At 40.6% G+C, this 27959-nt stretch overlaps 1 protein-coding gene across 2 annotated transcripts; it reads left to right on the top strand.

Annotated features, from left to right (window-relative positions):
* Positions 1–68: 68 nt before the first annotated feature.
* LOC118684024 (cytochrome b-245 heavy chain) lies at positions 69–27959 on the top strand. 2 transcript variants are annotated; one of them, XM_054518565.1, is made up of 14 exons: positions 69–2509; positions 3047–3293; positions 10912–11007; positions 12371–12481; positions 15874–15958; positions 16898–17043; positions 17823–18013; positions 21557–21686; positions 22602–22694; positions 24060–24313; positions 24591–24753; positions 25581–25727; positions 26912–27036; positions 27791–27959. In XM_054518565.1, exons 2-14 carry the CDS (start codon positions 3291–3293, stop codon positions 27915–27917), a joined length of 1671 nt encoding a protein of 556 aa, XP_054374540.1. In that variant the 5' UTR covers positions 69–2509; positions 3047–3290; the 3' UTR covers positions 27918–27959. The 2 variants fall into 2 exon arrangements, with proteins under 2 accessions (XP_054374540.1, XP_036234580.1); XM_036378687.2 differs by lacking the exons at positions 69–2509; positions 3047–3293 and adding an exon at positions 8398–8496.

Raw genomic sequence — 27959 nt, 5'->3', positions numbered from 1 at the left:
GTTCTTAGTGTGCTGCTTTCAAGAAATCCAAAGTAAAGGTAACAGAGCACAGTGTCATCTGTCACCTCATAGCAGCAGAAATGTTTTCAAGAAGACCTGACAGAAGAATTAATCTGTGATTGATTTAGGAGCTCTTTACCCCCATGCTTCCATTGCCAGTTTAGAACAGCAAGAACATTTTGTAAGATGGGGGCAGTTTAAGAGGCCAGTGTTGTATGGAACAAGATTAGTATAGCTTACTCATTGTCAGTGTGAAAATATTTACTGGTTTACTTTGAGAATTGGGAAGAAATTGTTACCTTATAAAAAATATTTTAACTTCTTCTCTGCACACTTGTTTTACATTCATCTGGATTTACCATATACTTATATCTGACCCTGGGAGTATGTAGCTAGATCATTACTGATGACTTTTGTGAAGGGATAGGATTGCACAAAAACTTTGCAACACATGTGTTTCTAAATTTAAATAGATAAAATAGACATATATTTTGTAAATATGGGTGTAATTAGATACATTGTGACAAGCTGTAATGTGTGTACATCACTTACATGAGCATTGAGAAAAGATTTTAGAAGTTCTCATGGTGATTGACCTTACTGTGTGCTGGTAAGAGCTGCACTCCCTGTGACAGAATTGGTGGATACTTGGGACTGTTAAACTGTAATTTTAATTTAAAAATATATAATTTTCATTTAAAAGTAGTTCCCTTACTTTTTCCCCATAGTGGCTGATAATATCTAGCCTAAAACAATGAACCATTTTCTATCACTTTTTATCTATTTGAAGGTCTTATGTAGCAAAGAAAACAGGGCATTGAACTCAGATGTTTGGAAGACATCATCAAAATCTTGTATTTTAAAATGAAGTTGTGGTGAGTGCCTCAAGTCAGTTGGGAATCATCATAGAAACATGAAGGTACAGTAATATGGCAGAGATGGTAAGTTTGATTTACCAGAGACAGAAGACTTGAAAAGTAAGATGTATTAAAGATTATGTAAATTCCTACTGACCAAGAAAAAAAATGTATCATAAAACTGTTAGGTCTTGAGGTCACCCCAAAATTAGATTAAGAATGAAAGGTAAGTGTTTCAAAATGACAAATATGAAAGCTTACAGAATTTCTGCTCTGAATGAACAACTTCATATCCTGGAAAAAAAGGACAGTTTAATCCTTTTCTTTGTTTTTGGTTTTTTGGTTTTTTTTTAATTAGATGCGGTCACAAGGAAAACCTCTTGCCACTAAAATAAAGTTTTATGGAAGTGGCGAATGTCTGTATTCAGGTATGAAAATTTTGCCTTTCAGGTGAGAAATTCAGATGTGAATGCATTTGTGTGTAAAGGCTTCTAATCACAGACTAGCATTAATGGGAAAACACACCTAAGCAGAGGATGGATGCTAATTTATTGGATGTTGCTTACTGAGATTCTTCTGGAATAACATCACAGTTGTAACTTTTTGGCCCTGAAGGTGAGACCTGATTGATTTAATGAACCAGGAACAGCCTGTCTTAAATAGGGTATGTGCCTTCATGTTCATAATTGCTGCAATTCCTATTTTGACAGAGCACACAGAATGACAGCAGATAAATGTTACATATTTTAACTTCTGAAATGTCTCTCATCAGCTGCTTGTTTCATCTGATTAATGTGCCCTGTCAGTGCAGAGCTTTAATCAGCCACAGACACTTTCTGGAAAATGATCAGGAGCAGATTTAGATGGAGAGCAATGCCAGAGGTAGTCAAGGTGAGATCAATTCACATCTGCCTTCTAGACTGGGGAGTAAATGTCCAAACCAATAGGCCAGCACCTTAGAGATGAGGTGCCAGCTTTGCATTTTGGTGTGTTTATGCACGGATTTGCAGTAATTGTACATGGGGTAAGTTGTGTGCTGGACTCGACAGCAAACAGAAGAGAGGTGCTTGTGATTGCTTCAGTTTTGCCTTTGTGGCCCTCACAGCACCAGTTACATCCTTCAGAATGGGTGTCCTGGCTACTCCTCCTCCCTTTCTGCTGCCTCATGGGGGTCATTTTAAACAGAAATGGAAACAAGGCACTGTGAAATGCTCAGGCAGATTTTTCAGTAGGGCTGCTCTTTTGGAGAGAAACATTCCTGGCAATGAAAAGGGCTGAACTCACAGAATGCATCAATACTTCATTGCCGTTTCAAATATTTTAATAATGGTGGGCAGTGCAGTAACTCAAAAACATCCAGGTGTCATTTAAAAAAAATTGGAGGGGAAATGGAGTTTTCTAAAAAAAAGGAGCTTCAACTTTGGAGCTACAAGGAAAATAAGAGAGCCCCACAAAAGCACAATAATTAATGTTTAAACTTTTTTTCATCATGTTTATTGTGGTCATCCCTGCTCTTCTTATTTTTTAAGCAACAAGAAGAAAAAATACCAAACAGGAGAAAGATAAATATTTTCTGAAAAAAAAAATAAATTAAATGTCACTGCAAACCTATGGAAATGTGTGTGGCAATTCACAACCATGTTGCATTGAGGGTAAGCCTAGATTTCTCCACTGATATTCTTGGAGAGGCATAGTGAAAACCTCAGAAAGGAGTCCAGGCACAGTGAGGCAGAAACTGTGAAGGTCATTCTGATCTAGGACATTGTACCATGTTAAAAAAATCATTATCTATCTTTTTTGTTCAACTACTTTATTACCAGCAGTCTTAATTATATGTATATTATATGTATTTGTATATATGTAATACATATAAATACAAAAATATGTAATTATATGTGTATTTTATGTATGATGTGTGTTGTAGTACACACATTAGTCTGATTCTGCATCTGAACACAAATATGCAAAGTGCTAATGGTCAGAACAGAAATGTTACCACTGACATCTTATGTGCAGTTTGCTTACACAGTTCCACTTTCCTTATACATGAGAAGAAAAACAATGGACCATGCAACATGTCAGGTAGTTTTTTAAACCACATGGTTTCTGGATGGTTCCTGCTTTGATCTTGTTTTCTTCATCAGCTGAAATGATGTGATATGCTGAAAAAGTCTTTCTGTTCTTTACAGAAAGATAAAAGAGAATTGATTGGAGAAACCTGGGACACTGGCTGTGCTAAGCCTTGCTCATGGTGATTTGGCTGTGTGGATCAGAAATGAACCAAGCTTCTTCAGATTCAGAGGAAAGGAAAAGGGAAAACTTTGCAGGAGACAAGTGGGAACAGGCAAGGAGTGAATTAACTGAAAAATTACTTCTGCCTAGCCATGAACTGCGGGCCTCAGCAAGGATGTGGGTGTTGTGCCATGAGGATTGATGGTAAGGAAAATTCAGGGAGGGCTGCAGAGTGCTGTAGCATTAACTCATCAGACAACTCAAATGCCAGTGGCAGCTGACTCTTCACCATAATTTACCATTGGCAGAAATGCAGTGGAAGCCCCCAAGGGCACCAAGCAGGAATCCATTAGCCATCAACTATTGCCCTGTAATGTCCTTTAGCAGTCAAGGGCTGATGTGTTTAAGCTGCTATCCTAATAACCTATACATCACTGTTCTTCCCAGGGCACAACAGCAGTAGCCTCTTCAAGCTAGAAAAGAAAAAAAAATCACCAGGGAAAGGGAAGTTTTACTAGTGGGAGATCTAAAATTAAAAACAACAAGTTGTTTGTAGTCTTAAGTGTATCACTCATTCAAAAGAAGTTCTAGTGTAATAAAAAACAAAATGCAATTTTAGCATGTGTAGGAGTGTGTTTGTATGGGGAGAAAAAATACTGACACAGGATTGGAGTATGATCTGGCAGACTCTCCCTGCCAGGTAGCAAAAGTCTCAGTGAGAGGACATTGTGTCCCTTAATACAAAAGAAAGTGTCTTAAGTCACTGTAATTAGCAGTCAAAGGCTCTGATTTTGATCAAGGTGGACACACTAACAGAAAGCTGTGTGAGAGGATCTCTAAATCCAGCTGAGAAAGAAATTAAATGCCTCCAGCCTTTTGCTGCTCCCCTGAAAGCCTGAGCAGTGAAAATAGCAGAATATGATTAAACCATCAAAACTTAAGAAGTCATAAATACAAGAAATGAAATGAATGAATAAATAATATTCTGGAAATTGTAGTCCCTAATCTAACCCACTCATTGAAATTTTGTTTTTTGTAGTGATTTCTCTGGAAGTCTAAAATGCCAGGAGGGAGGGGGTTGTGTATATGAATAAACTGATGTAAAGAATCTTACAACAGGAGGCTTTAATAACTACTCATACAGTGGTCATCTAATCTGGAAGAAATTCATCCCAGTTCAAAGCCTAAATTATGGACACACAAATTATCAGACATTTGTGTCTTCAATGAGTTTCCAAAAAAAAAAAAAAGATGGATGGGTGCTCCCAAACTTCTCTTGAGTGTAACTTAAGCCAGATAGGGATTTGTGAGATAGTCTCAGGCAAGTGTCCAAGTTATCAGAGTAAATCCAGAAGTAAAAAAGCTTTATCAAGACAAATGAGTGAAGGGAAAAATATAAATCCAGCAATTGTGTGGCTGGAGCAGTGTAATTCTATAATAAGAGGCAATTTAGGTATGATTTAGCAGCATATAGGCTTCATGCTGTATCTTGGCACAAGGATGAACTCTCTTTTAGTAATCTAGCTGAAGGATAATTTTAAAGCAAAAGCCTCATCCTTGGTGCCATAATTTATTGTATCATATTATCTTGCTTAGACACATCCATTAAATATGACATAATTCCTCAGTGTTTCCTCTGTTGATATTACTGAAAATGAACATACAACCAAGGCTGCATCTGTCATCTGCTGACAGAGCTGGATCACCCCCACACCTCCACACTGAGGATTGGGAGGGAGAAAAATCAGCAAAAGAATTATCACAGCACTCCTTTGTATTTCACAAGACAAACTGCAGCGTTGTGAAGACCTGTAGTGTTGCCCTGTGCTGCAGGGTTTGGGTACTGAGGTGTTCACACCTGGGGGCTGTTCCTGGGTGTGAAGAGGGATGCTGGAATACTTCATGAGCTATCACAGGAGAGCTCTAGCAGGCTGGGCGGCACCTCCTTAATTTCTGGTTGTGGAATGGGGATGCAAATGTGTCAGGAGTAATACAGCTGCAGCAGATCCTATTAGGAAGAACAAAGTGAGCTAAGGAGCTCTGGAAGTCCTTTCCCGGAGTGTGATCAGGAGCTGCTAATTAGAAACGGGATTTGACAGCCCAGTGCTGAAAGAGAGAAGGGAAAGCAGGAGAGTGGTTTTGAGCAGGGATGCAGCGGGAAAGGAGCCCGAGGGCAGGCGCATAGGGAGGGAAGGGCTGAGCAGGATTCCAGCTCCTTCCCCCGGGACCGGCGCTGCCAGCGGGTGGCACCGCGGGGCTGCTGAACCACCGACCCGGGCGAGACGGGCACAGGAGAGGCTGCCGTCCCTCTTCTCACGTCTGTCGAGGTGTTTTCTTGAGCTGGAAATCGCTGGTGGAGTCCCTGTCTCCAGGCAGAGAAAAGCTACCCTGGGCTGTGACCAGCACGTGTAAACGAAGTGGATCTGCAGCGCTGGGAAGGGAAGCCTCGCAGAGATGATGGTTGTGTTCCAGAGCCACATTAGCAGATGACAAAGCTGGTACCCTGCCCAAAGGATGCCATCTGGGCTCCCTCTCCCTCAGTCCTGTGCAAAGGCAGGTTAATTTTACCTCTGCCTTTATACATGGGAGTTTATGCTGTTGCAGCTTTAGTCCAGCTCTTCTGGAAACTACTGACAGCTTGCTGAGATGAAATTTCTGTCTGTACTTAGGACATGCTGCTGGTGGTGTCTCTTCTACAATAACACAGCAGTGTGCAGCCATTCTGGCCCGTTTTGTGGTGGTGCTGCCTGACTTCAAGCCAAGACTGCTGTGGCAAGCAGCATCTGGACCAGACGTGGATTTTTTTAATACAGCACATGGTGTCTCATGATGACTGCAAAAGACAGTGTGGGGAAGTACTGGAGCAGGGAATTGCATTGATAGTTATGGTGTAAAGCAAGGACCTAGAGGATCTGCCAGTCATTGGAGTCTCATTGACATGTTTTTCCCTGGCTCATATTTATCCCCTTTTCTGCTCTCTCAGCTTGGAATCATTTATTTGTAAACAAAACAGAAGGAGCAGAAGTTTCAGGCTATGTCATTCCCTGGAGTGAAGGCAAGCACACAGAGTGACAGCCTCAGGCTGCATGTGAAGAGTCTTTTCAGGGAAGACAACTTGACAAGTCCCTTGTTTGCTTCTTCCTCTTTGGTGTAGAATCAAGGGAAGGTTGGTAAATAGTGATTGCACAGCATTCAAAATAAAGACTTCAGGCTACAAAATAGAAGAGGTTAATCAAGGTCTCTGCTTGGCTTTCCCCCTGCTGCATGAGAAGGAGGAGCTGGATCACTCACTCTGTTCTTCACATCACTCTCTCTTTGGAAGTTTTTACTTGCAGAATTTTTCATTGTCCCTTTTAGGGATATGTGTGAAACCCTTAGGCCTATTGCAAACACCTGGCATTAGATTTGTGCAGCAATACACAGACCATTATTGTGCAGAGCAGGAGAGGAGCTAAATTAATTCCTAAGCAATGAGGTAAAATTACTGTGAGGAAAGGAAGAACCCTGAGACATGAATACTTTTACAATACTGTCATGCTGAAAAAGGATCAGTGTTGACTGAAATTTTGAGCACAAAGATGGATGAAAAATGCTTTGTGTAATCAAGTAGCTCGAAACAAATTTTATAAACAGACTGAGATAGCATTTAATTTTTTCCGTGCTTTAGTTTTACACTCCTACATAATTAATACACAGCTGACAACATGTTTTTTTCTTGTACAGGATGTATTTTCCAAATAAGTACAAAGTATAAAACATTCAGGTTTTTGTAATAGCAAAAATGTTTCATTCATTTAGAAGGTGAAAAGATCAGACTCAAATCAGGGGTGATGAGTGGGCGGTTTTGGTACCATTTCTACTCAAATTTGTCACTTGCAGCAAGAGGCAAAATTTGCTGTGCTTGTCATGTCACTTTCAGAGGTAACAGAAAATTCAGAGGCATCAGGGAGCAGCAGAACTCACCAGCTGTGGAAGGGCCCAGCACCTCTGCCCTTTCTTTTGAGTTCAGGCAGTGAGATCAGCTACTGCATTTAATAATTGCCAGGCTGAAGGCAGCTGAAATAAACTCTGTTTCATGGTCTGCGTTCAGGCTGTCAAAAGGACCTCAGACTTTGCAACTGTTGTGACTGATCCAAGATCAGCCCCTTCTGTAGTTTGTCAGAAACCTCCTGAGCCAATAAATCCGTGCCAGAAACCTCCTGAGCCAATAAATCCATGTTTTCAGGGGCTATGGTGCCTGAGGAGCTTCCAGGAAAGGTAAAGTTGCTGAAGCTCAGAGCATCCTGGATACCTGCACTGGCTTACCCCAGAGAAGGCACAAGTTACTTGCCCTGAGCTAGGGAGAAGAAAAAGGCAGTGAGAACACTGCCATTCCTGGTCAGGGAGAGAAGGCTTGTCTCACTGCAAGAATGGACATCCACAAATCAGAACTGCCTCCCTCCTTTCCTTCCCAGCCACTCCAACTGTTTAACTTCCAAAAGCTACCTCCATAAATAAAAATATGGGCACCAGACCCTCTGATGACATCCAGCATCCCTGGAAGTGTTACCCCATCCCTGAAAGCATCCAAGGTCAGGTTGGTTGGGCCCTGACCAGGCTGAATTAGTGGGTGGCCTCCCTGCCCATGTCAGGGGGCTGGAAGTAGATGATCTTTCAATCCAAGCATCCTATCATTCTGTAATTCTGTGATCCATTTGGGATGGCCATCAAAGGGGATCCTGTGAAACTCAAAACCATGGAAAAAAAGCCTATCCAGTGACATTTCTCCTCAGTTTTGGCCAGAACAGAGGGGAATTTTGGAAGGAATTTAGAGAGGTTTAAATGTACCAGACAAGAAGAATGTTAGATTCCACTTTGAAGTTTCTGTGGACATTGAATTACTGGCAGAGAAATAGTAATAATGATTATTTATCAACAAAGATCAACATGGACTGCATCTCAGTCCTGAGGTGATTAAAAAGAGACAGGTAGAGGTAACTCTTTAAAAAGAGACAGGTGGGCAGAGGTAACTCTTCTGTGCTCTCTATGTTACACTTCAGCATTAAAAGTTATACAAAGTGGCAATACATTTTTTAGCAGAACACCTGATCACTCGTACAATTTATTCTATCCTTTGTATCACAATGAAAAAGTTTATTTCAACAGTTTATACATATTTGAGTTATGAAATGTTATATGCAGAGATGAGAGAAACATATTCAAAACAGAACTGGGGTCATGATTAAATGGTTAACTTATTTCCCAAATGAATGAGAAAGGAAACAGGGTGCTGCAACCTTTTGCTCTCACTTCCTCCTGAGAGAAGACGTAGAGTCTGTCCCAGAGAGAGCAGGGCTGCTGTGCTCACACATCTCAGGCAGCCATGGGGAACTGGGTGGAGAATGAAGGACTGTCCATCTTCGTCGTTGTAAGTACAATTTCTGTTGGCCTTTGTGTCCAGTGAAAAGTTCTGCAGAAAGCTGTGCTGAGCAGTTCTCACTGTGCCAGTGAAAGATGCACCTGATTATGCTGAAACTGGAGCAGCAAATGCAGGGAAATGCTTTGAGGGAATAATTTTTAAGGAGCTCTCTGGTATTTCAGTTGCTGTAGGCTTCATTGTTAACTGATAAATGATTGTGTATTAACTTTGTTTTGTTAGAAATACTTTTGTTGAGCAAAACAAGTAACTTTAAAACTCACTTAAATACATGCACTTCAACAGAGAAAGCAATTAAAACAATCACCCTTTCTTTCACTTTTATGAACAGAAGGGGATCTAACTAAAAGCACAGTGTCTTGATGGTATAAAATATTTATTAATGTCAGATTCAAGGGAGGAAAGAGCAGAGATTTAGAGCAGAGATTCATGAATCCTTTATTAAGACAACTACTATTTGAATTGAATTTGTTTACAGTTTGCATAGAGGGGCTGTGAAAGTAGGTTAAATTAATTCTTATCAAGATTTAAAAGTATGGAAAATCGCAGTTGCATTTACAAGAGCTAAAGAGTAAGCAGGACAGTCCTCCTTGGAGAAAAATGAGTTTGTATTCTAGTGGGGTTTTTTTACTTCATATTGTGATACAAGGGCTAAAGGTATACCTCTATACATATATTATGTACATATACATATATGTATTAAAAACATATGCATAACCAAAATCTAAGAGCAGTTCAAGTATTGTGGCTACCTTTTGTTAGTAGATGCAAATACTGAGAGGAAGAAAAAGAAAGCATAGAATTTGTATATTTTTTGGTGACTGAAATGTGAGCATATTTATTCCAAGAAGTATTTCTGCTGCTATGAGCAATCAGTACTTGCATATGACCTTGTAATTTAGGAATATAATCCCATAGCAGTGGCACTTCAGTGCTTTGAAAGGGAGGGACTGTGTGTGCTGTCACCTTCAGTGACTTGAGGAAGTTGAAACTGCCAAGAGGTGAATTCTGGCTTTCTTTTTGCCTTTTTTTTCCCCACCAGAACTGAAATATTAAAAGGATTAAGTAAGAGGACTTTATTTTGCTCAAATAAGGAATTTGGGTTTTGAACCTCAAAGCTATAACAAGATGAGGGTAATAGGGAAGGAAACTAACAGACATAAAGAAACCAGCTAAAAGGACAGACCACTGGAAACCCCACCCAAGTGTTCTGCTTTAGCCTCTCCACCTTTACTGCACACTGAGCAGGCACAGGGCTGTCCAGTGCTTGACAGAAACAGGACAGACACAATTCCTACTGATGTACCTCAACAAAACAGAAACATGCTGCCAGAGTGTGCCACTGTCACTTTTAATAAGTGTCCTAAGCACTTATTCCTGAGATGAGCTTGGTATTTTAATGAGGACTTGGGGATTTCCTATATACTCCCTTACCCTGATGGAAATCCCTTCATTTCCCAGTATTTATTTACATTTTCAAGATCTGAAATAAAACCAGTTTTTTTTTACAGTGTTATTTGAGCCAAAGAACTAGCAAAATATATGGGTTAGGAGGGGTGAAGAGCTGTAATGTCACCTTTTCTGGGCTTTCTCCCAGTTCTCAGACTTTCTCTCTGTTTACATGCAACACTTAGCAAAACTACTTAAACTGAGTGCAGTGTTACAGATACGGGATGTATTTCAACATGGGATATATGTTTCAATATGGGATGTGGAATCAGCCAACCAGCTCCAGAAGGGCAAATATCCAGATTTATTATGACCTTTTTGGCCAGATGGACTTGTAGCTGCCTAAGAGTTAATAGCATGCACCTCAGGATGTGTAAGTGTGAGAAAATTCTGCAGTACATCCACAAAGCCTGGTTTGGGGTAGTCTACATGCTACCAAGGGCCTGTGTTGAGTATTCCCTGCTGGGTGATTTCAGACCCTCTTCTTGAATTCAGCCCTATGTGCAATTTAGTCCGTCTAAATTTAGATCTCAAGCTTCTTTGTCACAGCTTCCAAGTCTTCCTCTCACACAGGTTAATGTCCCTGTGGAATGGAGCTGCCATTTGGAAGAGTCCCTAACCTTCAGTGGTAGAGATTTAACTGGGCTCAGAATTAAACAATTGTAATATGACAGTCCTGATACAACCAGCCCTAAACTCCTTGACCTGTGAAAACATTTCAGCTGCACATTGCTCTGTTTTGGTCTATTGCCACTCCTGTACCCTGTGTTCACAAATCAGAGCCTGTTTACAGCAGAAAGATTTCTGTCACCCTTGCTGAAAACTTTATACCCTGCAGTACATCTCTCTGTGCAAACAGGAGCACAGGGAAGTAACTGACTGTTATCTGAACTGTGTAAATTCAGATGGATTACTTCTAGCAACAAACTGTAAGCTTCCTGTTTAATTCTCTTTCAGCTTGTGTGGCTGGGCTTAAATGTCTTCCTCTTTTGGTGGTATTATCTTGTGTATGATGTCCCACCAAAATTCTTCTACACCAGAGTGCTCCTTGGCGTAAGTACAGACATTATTGTTTTGGCACAGACAGAGCACACAGCAGTTTAATAGTTTTAGCTGATCAAAACTGGAGCAGCAGGCTCATGTAGAAGTCACATGCAAGCAGATAACTGAATGCAGGCAGATGTTCAGTGCTTCTGAACAGGAAGCTGGTGCACAAAATAGAGAGATCCCATTCTATAGATGTTTTCAGTTAATTATTATGCTCTTGGTAATTAAATTAAGCATTAATTGTGGCTACTTTATTAAGCAGAAGATTAATAAAATATTGCCTTTGGACTGTTGTGCAGTCATTTCTCCTTGCAATTATTTTTCAGACCATGAATAGTTTATAAAGATATTGGCTCTGAAAAGCAATCACCATTCATATATTCATCAAGAGTGTGAGTGGTAGCCAGGTAGTGAAGTGATCCTGGATCCTGAGCTATTCCATGTAATCCAACTGGTTAATGCAGCATTGAGTGTCCTACTACAAACTTGCTTCCAAATCTACCACAGGTCATGACCAATTGACAAGGAAAATTAATTTGTTCACATATTTTAAAACCGTGATCACAGGCATAAAAATCAACCTAAGCTTCAGATTACAGAGCACAGCATTTTGCTGAAGGTTTGCAAAGCCCTGGTTTAATTCTACAAAGCCTGAAATCCCATTCTGCATACAGCCTCTGGTCTGTGGATCAAATCATGTCCTTTGCAATGCAGTTGCCTTTCAAGTCACAGAGACTTGTGCTTGGATAAGTACAGCTCAGTGTAAACCCAAACAGCTGCGTTTTAAAACCTAAAAGGTGCCAGTCCATGCAAGGAGAGCAAACATTATTTCTCTTCCCTTCATTGCATTTTGATTAATATGGTCATTTTTCCTTCATTTCAAACAGTTCAAAAATATTAAATAATTAAGGGTATAAAGACCAACATTAAGGAAACAGATTCCTAAAAGCTGAGGCAACAAATTTCCCTAGACTCCTTTACTGACAGAGAACTTAAACCACTTCTCTTTATAAGCTGTCCATAACCCTCACCAACTGAAACCACAGACTCTCTACAGCCTTGGGACACAAAACTCTACCAATGGCTTAGATTTGCACCTGTCTTTGACTGCTGAATGCCAAACATGGCAGAGAGCTTTTTATACAACCATGTTAATTCAAAACTGAAAACAGGAGGTGTCTGTCTGCAGGAGCATGTTCTGCCTGCACATGTGTTTCTGACTTGACCAGAGCATGATTCCTTGGAACATTCATGGTGTAAATGCGAACTCTAGATCTCACACTAGTTATGATGTAACACATAAATGAAATCTGTGCCCTGGATAATGTCTTAGGTAATGCAATTAATAACAGCATCTCTCTAATTCCAGCGTGCTCTGGCTCTTGCTAGGGCCCCTGCAGCCTGCCTGAATTTCAATTGCATGCTGATTCTGCTGCCAGTATGTCGAAACTTGCTCTCCTTCCTCAGAGGATCAAGTGCGGTAAGATGAAGAAAGAATTTCAAAATTTGTGAAAGATATTATCTTTCATACCTAAACAGACTTGCAAGTATACCAAGAAACTGTGTCCAAGTTCCCCAAATATACCATATTTTGAGGATGTCCTTTTATGAGAAGCAGATAAGCCTGGAGTTTGGCTGTGAGCAAGACTGAGGTCTAATGCCCATGGGGTATCTAGAGCTCTGTTGAGAGTTTAGCTGAATTAGTCTCCTTTGAGTCCTCCCTTTTCAGCTCCCTCCTGGGCATGGTCCTGCCCTGGATGCAAAGTCCCTCTTTTGGCTGGCAGAAGCTGTTGGTGTTCACACACATCCACTGTTTGTCACTGATGATACACCCACTTAGAGAGAGAAATATCAGCCCCTGTCTGTCTTTGCATGCTCAGTCCTTAAGGTAAATGTTGTCTTTTACAGACTTTCAGAATGGGACTTTTTTTCAGCTGGCTCATAAATATACATTCTATCTTGTCTGAATTGCATTTCCATCTCAGATGAAATAATTCACACGCCTTTTGACTTTTTTGAGCTCCCAAATGCAAATGTAATACACAGCACTGAGGAGCTGACACTAAGGAAAGGACAGCTTATCCTAAGTGACAGCTGGAGAGGCTTCCTATGATAGTACTGACTCTATCACACTGCCAAAATCTTGATTTCTGGCTATTACAGCAGAAAGAATGCAGACAATGCAGGCCATGGTCCAGTGAAAAAGCAATATGCTCCTCAAATTAATGAATTGTCCTTCCAAATGTATAATGATTCTTCCTTTCTTTCTGGACACTTTTAACAAAAACATGTTCAACAAAACCAGTTCCCAGAAGTCGTTTTTCATCTCTAAACCCAGTCTGAATTTCTTAATGCAAATGAGACAGCCTGCAGGGGCTGGAGAGGCAGAGCAGAAGAGGAAGTGATAAAATAGATGCAGTGTTTCAACAGTCCTTCATAAGGGAAGAAAGTGGGATATGAAGCAATAAGAAAATAACCAGAGACAAAGTAGGCTGTACTCCCATCTAGTACATCATACATCTTCACAATGAGTGTGGCTGAATAAATGAGATGTGCCTACTACATTAACCTCTTTAATTACATTTATGAGTGAGGCCAGCGCTCTAGCCTTTCTAAGGAATAACACTTAGGAATATAAAATTGGAAATATATGTCAGGCTTTCAGTCTTTTCCTATACTCCTTCAGATCCTGAGATGCTCCAAAGCAGCCAGCCATACCCTCCATTCATGGAAAAGGAGGAAGGATAGTAAATAAAGCTGTAGGGTTAAAGTTGTTATTCCCCAGGCAGATCAGCAAGTATAAGCCAAAATCCAGAGCTGACTCCTCTGGCAGGAGAAGTCAATAATGAACATAAATTTCAAAAGAATTAATGCTGCTATCGATGAATTCAACTGGAAAATAATGATGAGCCAATGATCATATAAGGCATTTTTAAGATTGCACAGGTGAAAGCAAGCTGGGCAGAGGTGTTCTGAGCTCAAAAGCAGTGAAAGAGCTGGGTGTACACATGGAGGCTACTGGAAGGTCAAAAACTGATTCTGGGTGTTGAGAATTGTTTTCCAGCTGGGACTTTGTGCTACTTGTCCTGAATTGCTCCTCTCCTAGCATGTATAACCTAACTTTTCTAACCAAGGTCTTGGGAAACTGTCCCTCTTTGTATTCAAACTAGAGTCAGTCCTTCTGCCTTGGGCACTGTGGCAGAGTCACTCAGGCTACACCCAGATAAAAGTGAGTCCCAGGCAGGGAGACACTGTTCCATTCCTGCTGGCAGCACACTCTCCTGCTGATGGCTGGGAATGAGGAAGCAAAGGGCTCTGAGGGTGAGCAAGGAGGGCAGGGAGGGGCATAGAACAGCTCTTAGACAGCTGCTGTTTGTTTAGCTCCAGTTGCTTTTTTGCAGTAAAGCTATGCCCCAGGAAGGATGTAATTTTAGATCTTAAGCAAAAACACCCACGGCCCAGTGAGCCACCAGCAGTGGCAGTGCTGTGGTGGCCTCAGCACAGGGGGACAGCTGCTTGTGCTTGTTGTACTGTTGTCTCTGATTAGCTATGCTCTGCAGGTAACAACTGTCAGGATCTATAAGAGAAATCATTTAAATGTCAAATAACTTATTGGAAGAGAAGTGACCTTCCCAACAGCAATGTCATTGGGGTCAAGAAGAGGAAAGAATTGCTCGAACACAGCGTTCAAAGGGAGTGTACAGAAAAGTCTTGCCCTCTCCATCCTGCCACCCAGAAATCACGATACAAAGTTATTTGTAATAACTTTGCAACTTTTTAATTGAAAAGACAGCTGTATTGTTTTTTGCATGTCCATTATTGCTGTATTAACTGTTGTTAATGAGCCACATTGACTGAAGGCAGCTGGAGCCCTCTGCCATTGCTTGGCCTTCACTTCTTGCATCAAGTGGTGTTTGCAAGGGAGTCAAGCACTGCCTCACTATGCTACATTTTATTCTACAATATTTTTTTATTGTTTCTCAATATAGGTGATACAAAAAGGCCAAATTTCTTCTGGTTGTCATTGTAGTCTGAAGTGATTGTGGCAGCCCCAGAGTGTTTGTCTCTTGTGAGGAAATACTTGTGGTAGTTTGCACAGTGTTTTGTTCCCTTATCTGGTCAGCAAACACAATGCAAACATACAGCACATGACAGTCATGCATTCTACTGTGTGGAGACAGCAAATGGCAGCTTTACAGGGACTTAAGGCTTTAGGGAAACTCCCAGGGACTTCAGCAGAGTTCATGTGGGGTCTGTTAGGAACCCATAATAATGAAAATACCACTCTGTTTTTCTTGAGAATTGATTTCTTTGGTTTGTATCTGCAGAGATTTTTGCTGGTTTTTTTTTTTTTTTGGTAACTCCAAAATCAAGTTGTAAGGGAATGCCTGGGAAGTAAATCCAGTATTTTGGAGAAGGAATGCCTTCATATCACTGCCATAGGTGATATGATTTGGGATGGGAGCTCTCTGAGACAGTTACTCCCAAACTTTGCAGCTTGTTTCTAGATTGTGACCTACAATAGGATCCTGGTGCTAGCAAAGCAGTCACTCTGCCATGGCAGACTGTGATCTCTCATTTTGTTTATAATGTAAAATTTAAAAGAAATAAGATGTATTCCTTTGTTATACTGGACGTTAAATTCTTTGTCCTTATCAAATACTTTGTTTCAGGGGGACGTGTTAAAACATAATCTGGAATTCCTGTTTTCTGAAAGATGGGGGAAAATATTTTTGTCTATATTCTGGAATTCTACATTTTTCCTAGCAATGCCACCAGTGTGCTCAGAGCTTCTGGTTTTGTCCCTGCCTTTAAAAAGTGTGCACAGACAACACAAATAATCTTCAAATACCTTTTTCTTTCTACCCAAAGTGCTGCTCTACCCGGATCAGGCGACAGCTGGACAGAAACCTCACCTTTCACAAAATGGTGGCCTGGATGATCGCCCTTCACACTGGTTGGTACTCTAATGTTTCTTTGTTTATTGCTTTCTTGTGTATTTTACGTGGAATCCAGGTGGCATTCAAGTTCTTTAAGATATGGACAGTGACCTGATTTCATTAAAGGAGTCAGTGTGTGCCAAGGCTTAAATCAGTTTCCAGATATGTGCCAACTGTCAGAGAGCAAAAGATAAGAAAGAGTACCTGTATTTTGAACTGTAAGTACTATTTATGATAGTTTAATAAAGGGTGTTTAGCAATGTCCTGAGAACTGGATACACTGGATTCATTCTTGTTTAGTTACTTCTTATCTGCCATCTAAAACAAATAATAGAAATTCTTTTTTAAAAAGGATATAAAAAGCTTGGACCTGCTTTGAAGACAAATAAGTATCTACTTTTAGGAGGTGGTTCAAATTTTGAAAAGCGTTGTACAATTTTACCCTACAAAGACATGTATGGAATTCATGTGAACATCTCAGCTGGTTTAGGTTTTTGGATGCATTCAGCTCAGTGAGGATATTACTGATGATTATTAGCAAAACTGAAGAACAAAGCAGCACTAATAAATGTGACCCCAAATAAATCCAGATTCAGTTCTTGGTTTTTACAGAAGTCCTGCACAAGGATGATCCTAAAAAATAGTTTAAGCCATTTCATATTTCAGTATCCTATTTGTTAGGGCACTGCTACTTGAATTGTTGAAAGGCTTTGTTGAACAAAAATATGTTGAAAATTTCCCATTACTTCTTTCCCTCCCTCACCCAAAACCTGCAAAATTCAGGTGGTAAAATTTTAACAGTAAAACACATCACTGATCTGCAATTGTGATGAAGACGGCGAGAGCAGCAGAGCCTTTAAGCAGCAGTTGACAAATGTGACAAAGTTTTGAGATGTTACCCCAGACTGCCGAGTACTTGTGGTCAATGCTGATTATTCCTTTCCTGTCATTCCTAGCAATTCACACCATTGCACACTTATTCAACGTGGAGTGGAGTGTGCAAGCCCGTGTTGAAGAGAAAGGCACCCTGGCAGCTGTGCTTTCTGGCCTTGGGGACAAACCAAAGGAAAGCTATGTCAACTTCTACAGGCAAACCATTGCTGTAAGTGACATCAGACTCCAAAGGGTCATCACTGCATTTGTGTGGGTGATCATATAAAACTATTTGAGCAGAGTGCCTGTTTCTGGTGTCCACAGTCTGGGTTTGGGCCATCTTGCAGAAAAACCTTGTAGAATTCAGTTTTCTATATTTGCCAGTAATATCGTTGTTGAGCTCTGGTAGTACTTTAAACTTTTTCACCTGAGGATTTCAAAGTAGTTTTAAAACATTATGTAAAAACATACCCTGTAAAGCAGTATTCTAACTTAGACATGACACTCAGAAAGGTACACAGATGTAAAGGCAAAAGTTTTGAAGTGTGGTGGTTTAAGCTCTGGTCAGTGGGGAAAAAGAAGAGAAAGTACTTCCCTACTTCTCAGAAGAGCACTGAGCCTCCAAACTCTGCATGAGTTATGAGTCCCACAGCTGTGCAACACCAGAGGAAAGGAGAGTTTTCATTTAGCTCCCAAAATATGGATGTAGGACTCCAGCTCTGAACGCCAGACCTGTGCAAATGTATTCACCTTCCCCAAAGCAGTCCTGCTGAGCCATGGCAGAGTAAGAAGCCATGTTTGGTGTGTGAATTCATGGAAAAAGCATTCTCTGTACTTCCAATTACCTTAGTAAAGGTAAATGTGCAGTGCAACGAAAAGTGAACAGGGATTTTGGCATCAGATGACTTAAGGACTTATAACAAAGTAAAGGGTTTGGTGAGGATGGTTCAACTGGCTCTGCTTTGGTGCAACCCCTTCCTTAGACCAAGGTGTGCAATTGTTTCACAGAATCCCGTTGGGGGCCTCTATGTGGCTTTCACATACTTGGCTGGCATCACTGGGGTTGTCATCACACTGGCCCTCATCCTCATCATCACCTCATCCACCAAAACCATCCGGAGGTCATATTTTGAAGTATTTTGGTACACCCACCATCTCTTTGTCATCTTCTTTATTGGCCTTGTTATCCACGGTGCTGGGTGAGTATTTGCACTTATCACCAAATATCTGATAACCACTGAATCTTTATTTAAAGCCCCCTTCACACATGAGTATGGGGACTTCTGTCACTGAGCAGCAGCTGTTTTTGATGGCAGTGATGGGCCAGTAGAGGCTCTGAGAGTCAAGAAGCTCTCACTGATACTTGCAACAAGCTGTCCTCACACAGGTTTCATGTGACTTTGGCATACTTAGGCTCGCTATCACTTAACTTCTTCTGATATCTTAATTGCAAAACTCTTTTCCAAGGTTTCTGTTTTTAATTGTTAATTTTCCTTCCTCTCCTAAAAGGAATTGCATCACACACATGCATGTAAGGAGATCTTAGTAAAAAAATTACAGAGTTTAGAATTTTATTGGATAATGAAAACTATAGTAATATAGATTTATGTTTCAGACTTGGATGAACTCGTAGTATAAGCAGCATTTAAGAATAGATTTTTAGCTGTTTCAACTTAGAAATAGGCATTTGTAAAGTTTTTAACTTTCAAATGCCAAAGATCTTTTTCTGCTGTTGCTTCATTTCATATCTTCTGAAAGAGCTGGAAAGCCTAATGAAACAGTTTTAGCACTACACAAACACAATTTTAGCACTTAGAAAAATGAACTTTAGATCCATTTTATAAAACCAAAGAATGGGTGAATAAAGAAAAAAGACTCAAGTATCCGAGCTACATTTAAATAGTTCATAATTACACTACATTGCCCATTTTAAAGGAACTCCTACATGCAATAGAAAGTGTGCTTTAAAAATGCCCAGCAAAAATGACTATTCAAAACCACTTCCTTACAGCCCATTAGTGCCACTAAGAAGTCAAAAATCAAAGTAAAACAGGAAGAACACAAATAGAAGGCAGATGGGAATCACCCCCAGCATATTTGCTCATTCCAACTTTCATAACAAGGAAACAGTTTGAGCAAAACTTGTGGAAGGAAAAAAAACAAGAGGTTCATGTTTTCTGCAGCAAACATTGTATAGTTACTGACACAATGTCCAAACTTGCCAGTAATTACTACACAATGCTATCAGAAAGCAAGCATTGCTCTTTCCAGAGGTCAGTGGAAAGCATATATTTTATAAAAATTGAATTTTTATTTACTTCAGTGTTCACTGTACTCCCACCATCTTAATTGCACTGGAATGAAAAGGCAAGAGTTTGGGCAGCAGTGTTGTCAGTGAAGTTCAGCTGTCCTTTGGAAGCAGATATAAACAGGAATATTCTCATCTGTAGAGGAAAGGATGCTTTCCAGCTGTGAACTCAGTGACCCCACTTATTTGGCCTTCATAGTAATTATGACATTTTGAGTTAAGAGAAAATACACTGAGAAATATGAGATGGGCTTGTTACACTCATGGAAGGCATCTCAGGTGTGCAAAGATGGATGTCATGGAATGAGTATGAGCTGACACTCTCAAAGCAACATATTAGGAAGAGACATGAATGCCAGTTTATCTCACGGGACAGAAGGCTGTCACACATATTCTCATTAATCTCTGCAAACACACATCTTTGTATATACAGAAAGCTGAGTCAAAGTTTATTGATGGCATCAAAGGGGCAGATTCAAGAAAGATGGAGAGACACTTTACAGGAGCACAGTGACAGAAAAGGGGGAGTGGATTCAAACTGAGGGTAGGTTTAGATCAGATATTAGGAAAAAATTATTTACTGTGAGGGTATTGAGGCCCTGGCACAGGTTGTCCAGAGAAGCTGTGGCTGGTCCCATCCCTGGAATTGTTCAAGGCCAGGCTGGATGGGGCTCTGAGCAACCTGGTCCAGTGAAAGTTGTCCCTGCCCATGGCACAGGTGGTTGGAACTGGACAAACTTTAAGGTCCCTTCCAACCCAACCATTGTGTGATTTAATTCTCTGACTCTACAATAATTCTTGTCTGTTACAAGCTGTTACAGCACTTTTGAAGCACTGATGGTTTTTGTGCATGAGCTCTGTGTCACAGACAAATGTCCCAAATTTCCCCACACAGTAAATGTGAGGAGGAGAGGGTGTACAGAGGTGCAGTTCACTCTTTTGGAGTTAAAGGAAAACCTTCAGCCAAAAAAGAAATCGCTATAAGTCTATACTGCTGAAAGCTTAATTACAGTACTAGAAAGAGCATCTACACTGACTGATAAGGGGAAATAATTTTTTTTGGTCTTGTACAGGGTACTGACATTGTCAAACCTTGAATAGAGCATAGAGCAAGGCAAAAACCCTCAGACCCCCTTTCCCTTAAGCAATGGGGAGGGCAGTTGAGGAAATGGGCTCCTCCTGTTCCCATAAATGATCCCAGAGGTGGCCCAGCTGAACCCCCTGTCATTAGTGGGGAAGTGAAGTGTAACTGCTGATGTTCCTGCAAATTGCAACTCGTGATGCTGCTGGGACACTGTCACTGCTTCCCTTTATTTTTCAGACAGGATATTAATCAAACAGTTAATGAAGAAGAGGTTCATTAGTAATATTTATGAGCATTATCTTATCTCTCAATCCTGTGCAGAGGTTTTGTAACAATTCTCTGGAAAATCTGTCACACAAAGCTAGGCATGCATATGGCTTAGATACCATGGGGTTCTTTGAAATATCAGAAATGTTGTCTAGCTCACAGGCACTGAGCTAGGAAAGCAGAAAGAGAAGTCATGGGGAGAAGATATCAAAGAATCACGTTGGCATAAAACTGACCAGCCTGATCAGAAGCAGACTGTTTCTAGGGAAAATTCAGCAGATCTTAATCTGAAAGTTTTTACTAGGATCCTGAGGTTGGCAGAACTCTAAACAGAGGCAGGAAATAGTGAAAAAGAATAGACTTTTGCCCCTTGAAACTAAAATTACCTCTCTGCACCAGTTCTGTTACTGGAAATACAGCTGTACTGGATCAGTTAGCATATTCTTTATATTAAAACAAAGAACAAATGAATAAACAAAAAGACAACCAAGCAAGAAAATTGAGGCCAGATAATTGGCTGATGCAAGGTGCTAGCTGTAATAGCTGCTTGTGTCAAAAGCATCTGTATTCATTCATAGCACCTGAACAGCTGCTCCAAAGGGAGAATATTTTGGAAAGGGATGTCCAAATTTCTAAAATAAACAACAGGAATAATCTCTGTTGTAGTCAGTAGCAAATTGATTACTTGTCCATTCCAGGTTTTGGGTTTTGTTTTTTTTGTTTGTTTTTTTCTTTCAGTCAGGTTTTATTTTTTTTTTAATTGAAGAAAAAAAGTAGGATAACTCAGAAAAGAATGAAGCTTTCTAATTGTGACCACATCCTGGAAGTGGTAATGGACATAACTCTCAGTTCCTCACCTAACCTTGAAATCAGGATTTTATCCCACAAACTTCCCTCCCCATTTTTATTTCTTAATGGTAACTTTGTGGGTAGATTAGAGCAGTAAATCTGTATCAGAGCTGTAGCAGTGCACAAATTGACAACTCCATATAAATAGGGTGATGTACATAAATAGAATAACAATAAGGAACAGATACTTTCATTTTAATTTCATTGCCTTAATGACCTTTACTTTTTTCCCAGTCGTATTGTACGGGGACAGACAGCTGAAAGCCTGGCTGAACACAACCCAGAGATTTGCTACAAGAACTTCACTCTCTGGGGCAAGACTGAGGCTTGTCCAATCCCCCAGTTTTCAGGGAATCCTCCTATGGTAAGAACAGCTGGCTTGTGTGTAAATCCAATTGGAAATGTTTACAGTTTTCTGTTTTTTCTTAAATTGCATATAAAACTAGCCATATAACCCTCAGCACTCTCCAGTGGCAGCTTTCTTTGCATGAAGCAAGAGGTTTGGACACAGTAGGTTGTAAGCAGAAATGGACTCCAGACAGACTACACACTTGCGGCGTGCTGTAAAATAAGCACAGCTGACAGACAAAGCAAAAGAGCAATTGGTATCTGAGAACTTTTTATCCAAAAAGTAAACTGCAAAGTAATGGCTCCTGGGGATATCTAGAAAGTGCTATAATGCTCATAATAAATAGTTTAACATTATTAATGGACTAATGATCATTAGCAAGAAAATAACACCCTTGGAAATGTGAATTTGAAACTTCAGCTTTTATTGACTAACCAGGCTGTTTCTTCTTTCACATTTCAGACTGGGCTGTTAACAGAAACCACATCTTTTCCTGCAGTAATACAGACCTGAGTCAATAATACCTGAATACCACATTTCACTTTGTTACATTCTTTTTTAGACAGAGACAAAATTACTTGCAGGAAAATACCTTGCTGTAACTCTAATAGAAACTAAAAAGCCAGCTGCAACACTCAACAGAGAAAGAAATTCCCCCTCTGACCAGAATTTTGAAAATATCATATATCTTAACGATTCCCTAATCTGGTTTATAAATAATAGAGATTACTTGAACTTCACCTCTGCTTATAGAATTTCCAGGATTTGAATTGATCTAAGTTGCCATCTCATCTAGTGGAAAGCGTCCCTGTCCACAGCAGGGGGGTTGGAGCTAGATGATCTCTAAGATCTCTTCCAACCCAAACCTTTCTATGATTCTGTGATCTTCATCATCTGACCCAGAATCACAGAATTTTCTTCTGCCTACAGACGTGGAAGTGGGTGGTGGGTCCCATGTTCCTGTACCTGTGTGAGCGGCTGGTGCGGTTTTGGAGGTCACAGCAGAAGGTTGTTATCACAAAGGTAAGTGATAACAACCTGTTATCACAAAGGTAAGTGCTGATGCTGCACTTAACACCAGGCAGAGCTTCACCTTCTCCTCCAAATGGTGCAGCAAAGGCAGAGGCTCCTACATACCCAGGTTATCAGTGGAAGGAATGTTCTGACTGCTGTCGTGATGCCAACACCTAACATCCAAATGTAGCCTCTAAAAGTGAGGAAGAGGAGGAAGATAGCTAAGGCACAGGATTGAATTTTAGGAAAGAAGTGAATTTTCTTGTATTGGGTGAAAAAATTCCACAGTACAGAAATTCCATGGACTTGAGACTAATTTAAGACACAGAACAAATGACCCCTGAACACAAGAGCAGGTTTGTTTCATGTATCTGAATCTAATGTTGAGCTTTCATTTCTGTGGTGTGTTGCAGAGATATTAACACTGATCCTGAAATTCTGACAGCTGAATTAGCACAGAACTGAGCTCAAACTTATGAAAACTATCCTGGCCTTTCCCAGGGTAATTTCCTCATATGGCACTCTGCTGCATTCTGAGGACACACCCTGTTCAAATCATAGCAGGGTTTGGGGGATGACATTAAGTGCTTCTACTGTGCTCTATAATGATGCTGACACATTGGAAGGCTCCTAAATATCTGTGTGCTTTTGGTAATTTTACCAAAATATCCTGTGTGCTACCTCTACACTATATTTCTATGGCATCTGTTTTGTGTCCTGTTGGCAGAAAATTTCCTTCACCATCCTAAACACCACAGTTAATACCAAAATTAACAGACAGAGAGAGACTTGATTCTCCCTCTTGCAAACCTCTTTTTAGAAATGAAAATAATTTTGGCAGACAACTTTAGGATTAAAAACTTGAGTGACAGAATTACTGGTTTTACTTCTAGAAGATTGTTTCTAAAGAATAGCCAAGGTCTCACCTGACTAAAATAAGAAAACATCCATTTCCAGTGGTACTACCTGTTAGGATAGCCCTGTGGTTTTGCTCCTATATTTACAGTCAGGCCCATTAACTCTGTGCTCTGTGCCAGTGGGTAAGGTCCGTCTGGAATTAACAATGTGCTCACACAGATCTGGAGATGTGTTACAAGATGTGCCAGCCTGGCCTGTCCTTTGGAGTGGCTGCAAGTGTGGTGGTGTGAGAAAATACTTCAACCAAAACATCAGCATCCTCTGCAGGCTTTTATCTGCCTGTCAGGTGCTGTTGCTCACTTTCAGTTCTGCTGGGAAGAAAGTTTCACCTGCTTTCCTTGCTCTCATAGCAGAGGATGATGTTAGTGATGGTGGATGTAAATATATCAGTGAGATACATCAGTGAGGACAGACATTTTCTTTTCCTTGTTTTTCCCTATGCCCTTCTCACTGTAGGTGGTCATTCATCCCTTCAAGACAATTGAGCTCCAGATGATGAAAAAAGGCTTCAAGATGGAGGTTGGGCAATACATTTTTGTCAAATGTCCAGCAGTGTCTAAACTGGAATGGCATCCATTTACACTGACTTCTGCCCCAGAAGAGGATTACTTCAGCATTCACGTCCGAATCGTAGGAGACTGGACAGAGGGCTTGTTCAATGCCTGTGGCTGTGATAAACAAGAATTCCAGGAGGCATGGAAGTTGCCCAAGTATGTACAAAGAGTCTCCATGGTAAAGTCAAAAAACACCTATGGCAGTTTAAATATTGCTCAAGCAATTTGATGGCACCAGTGATACAAAGATTAAATGGTGACACAGATGTGGGTCTTAGATGCCTCTTTACAGTTTTTTCTATCAGCTCCACCTCTCCTTTTGCTGACTAGTATTCAGTCCAAATATGCATTGTAGCAGACAAATACCTTTTAACTGTCATTTTAAATGGTGTTAATAAATATTCTGATTTAATAAGCATACTTTAAATTCCAGGATAGCTGTGGATGGCCCCTTTGGAACAGCAAGTGAGGACGTGTTCAGTTATGAAACTGTGATGCTGGTTGGAGCTGGAATAGGGGTCACCCCCTTTGCATCTGTCCTCAAGTCTGTCTGGTACAAATACTGCCATGATGCCACCAACCTAAAGCTCAAGAAGGTATGGATGCCTGTGTCCTCTTTTCCAGACCCCTGTAACTGTTCAAGGGCCCAGTCAAAGCAGGCACAGCAAAGGTGATCTGGCTCCAGGCATGCATGAGTCCTAAAAGAAGGAAGAGTCCAGTTGCCTCTCAAGGTTAGCAGGAGGAAAACAGGAGGCTCTAAAGCAAAAATATAATGAAAGGAGAAACAGCCTAAAAGCCAAATCATGCATGCTAATCCTGACTGTGGCCCTGGGGATTTCCAGTTGCAGTGGAAATGGTGTTCATCTACTTGAGAAACATAAAGTTCAAGGCGCTAATACAGCCTGGGGAAATATTGCATTCCTTCCCTCAGCACAAAGAGGAAGGCTTTTTCATAAGTAGAAGAGCAATGGAAGCATCCTCCTGTCCCCTCCTGCCCCTGGAAACTCCCTGTGCAGAGGTGTGGGGTCACACTTTGCAGTTATGGCCATATTCAGAGAACAGAACTGTTTTTTTTTACCTACTTTATCTCGCCTGCCGGCAGACAGAAAGAGAGTGCACCTCTAAATCATTTATTTATGTCCTAACAAACTGTTTTACAAGGAGATAAATGGGGAAACATTGCAAACTAAAAGTGTGGAAGAGAAACAGGAATATATTTCCTTGTTCTTGCAGTCAGTCATTCAGCTTTATAACCCTCTCAGCATCAAAATTCCTGAATAGCTTCAATACCATTTCTACTCATCTACTGAAGTGTTCAGGGCATTTTTTACCAGAACTCTATAATCCTCACTCTGTCAACAGACATAAACCTGGAAAACATAAGTGCCTGTGTCCCATGACAGCTCATTCTTGTCTCTTCCAGATTTATTTTTACTGGCTTTGCAGGGACACTCATGCCTTTGAATGGTTTGCTGACCTCTTGCAATCTCTGGAGGCTCAAATGCAGGAGAGGAATAATGCAGAGTTTCTGAGCTACAACATCTACCTTACAGGCTGGGATGAAACTCAGGTAACCACACAGTGGGGAATATCACTGCCATAAAACTGAGGTTGATGTTAGAAAATTTGTTCTCATAGCTATTCAAATGGTCTTTTATCCTGGGCATCCATCTGGCTCCCAGAGGCTTTGGGTGTGTGCAGACAGGTGTTATCCATCAGAAGTTACCTGGGATCAGCTGTTCATGGGCACTGATTTCCTTTCTGCTTTCCTCTGGCTGTGCTCTGTGGGAAGCAGGCTTTGTTCACAGGAGGAACCTCAGCTGACCATGTATGAGTCCCTAAAGCAGCTGATGCTGCCTCAAGTATGTAATTAAGGGCTTTAGGAACCAGGGAAGCCACTGCACAAAGCTTGAACCATAGCAGCATATTTGTTTCAGGACTCATGAGTTCTCTGGTCCTGTGCTGGTAGATTGCTGTGGGGATGCAAAGGAGCAGATGCCTGAGGATGTGGGATTGAGTCAGGAAAGGCTCTCGCTCTGTTACTTTTGGTGCTGTTTTATATTACATTTATCTCACCACTGCAAAATTCACCATGTGCCCAAAGTGCTGTAGCTCAGCTAGATAGACAGGTAGGGGGAGCAGCAAGGAAGTTATCACATATGGAACATCAAAAAAAGAGAAAGGAAAGAAGAAAAGTTCCTCCTTTTTTTCCTTGGAGATAAAGGTACCTGGAGCTTTTTTTATCTCATATAAAAGGGCTACAGAACTCTGTAAGGCCTGAGCTTATGCCTTTAACCACGTTTTCTCTTCCTTGCTTTTCTTGACTTAACTGGTCTAGCTGGAAATTACACAGGCAAGGCCTCCTCATATGGACCAAACCTTCCAGAGAACAAACAGGCAGGATTTCATTATGGTCAAGGGAGTCATGCTATTGTATTTGAAGGGAAAGGATTTTTTAATTTGCAGTCCTGTGTTAGAGTTCTTAGACTAAACCTGTTCATTGGAAAAAACCCCTACAATTAATTGCTGCATTCAATGTTTCATAGATTTAACTCTTGAGATCACCCAGTCTGGGGAGAAGGAAGGGGTAGATACTGATAGCCAGGATTTTATCAGTCTTATCTTTCCTTGCAAAATACCATAAATTCCATAATCTCATTAGGGAAATATTTCAGTCAGTATTGACATTATTATTTTTTAACCAGAACACAATGCTGCAGTATTTATCTGTCCCTTGTCTTTCATTTCCCACAGGCCACTCACTTTGCAGTGCATCATGAAGAAGAGAAAGATGTGATTACAGGACTGAAACAGAAAACCTTGTATGGAAGACCTAACTGGGAAAATGAGTTCAAAACAATTGCGGGGAAGCATCCTGGGTAAACTTTTGCAAATTTATGGTGTCTGTGGACTTCCTCTGTTTAATGGCCATACATACCATAGAGCAAAATCTTGTTCCTTTGGCTGATAAAGTTTCAGGAGCATTTTTTTACCCTACATATTCTCCAGGTCTTTTCTATTTTTTTTTCAGCCACGGACATGATCTATGATCTTGAACAAATTATTTTGACCTTCAACTTTTTTAAAAGTCATTCATTTTCCACAAGATACTTCTTGGGATATCTTGTGGGAAAGTATCCTTTTCCAGAAGATACTTCTTCTAATTACTAGCAGAAGATTTAGGAAAAAACTAGCCCTATCCTTCCAGCTGAAGTAAATAGGAATATCAGGTGGGGTCTAAACACCTCCAAAACCACTTTCTACCTCTAGAAACCAAACCTGAATATGGATGACCTTTAGCTAACCACCCAAAATTTGCAGGAAAAAAACCAGAATAGCTCCTCTCAAGAATTTGTGCCATAAGCTCTTTGAATCTCTATTTCTTTGATTCAGTGAGGTCAATAAACCTGTCTTCACTGACTAAGGCTGAGCTGAGATTTAGCCCATCATTTGTTTTAGAAGCTGCAATAAGTTTGAAGGGGTTATAAGGTTTAGGGGATAGTTGTCCGGTTCTACCCCAATTCCTGTAATTGGGAAAAAACCTTGCATCTGTAGAACATAAAAATGATTTACATGGGGAATATCCAGCTGCTCCAGACCTAGTTTCTGACCATATTTTCATTTTCTTGACAGCTCCAGAATAGGTGTTTTCCTCTGTGGCCCTGAGGGCCTGGCTGACACACTCAACAAGCAGAGCATCAGCAACTCAGAAGCTGATCCACGAGGAGTACACTTCATTTTTAACAAAGAAAATTTCTAACTCTGAAGCAAGTGGGAGTCATTAAAAGCAAAGTCTAAAGAC

The sequence above is a fragment of the Molothrus ater genome, chromosome 2 (assembly GCF_012460135.2).
Source record: "Molothrus ater isolate BHLD 08-10-18 breed brown headed cowbird chromosome 2, BPBGC_Mater_1.1, whole genome shotgun sequence".
NCBI classification, from domain to species: Eukaryota; Metazoa; Chordata; class Aves; order Passeriformes; family Icteridae; genus Molothrus; species Molothrus ater.
Note: the sequence above shows the minus strand (reverse complement) of the source record. Positions and strands in the feature narration are given on the sequence as shown.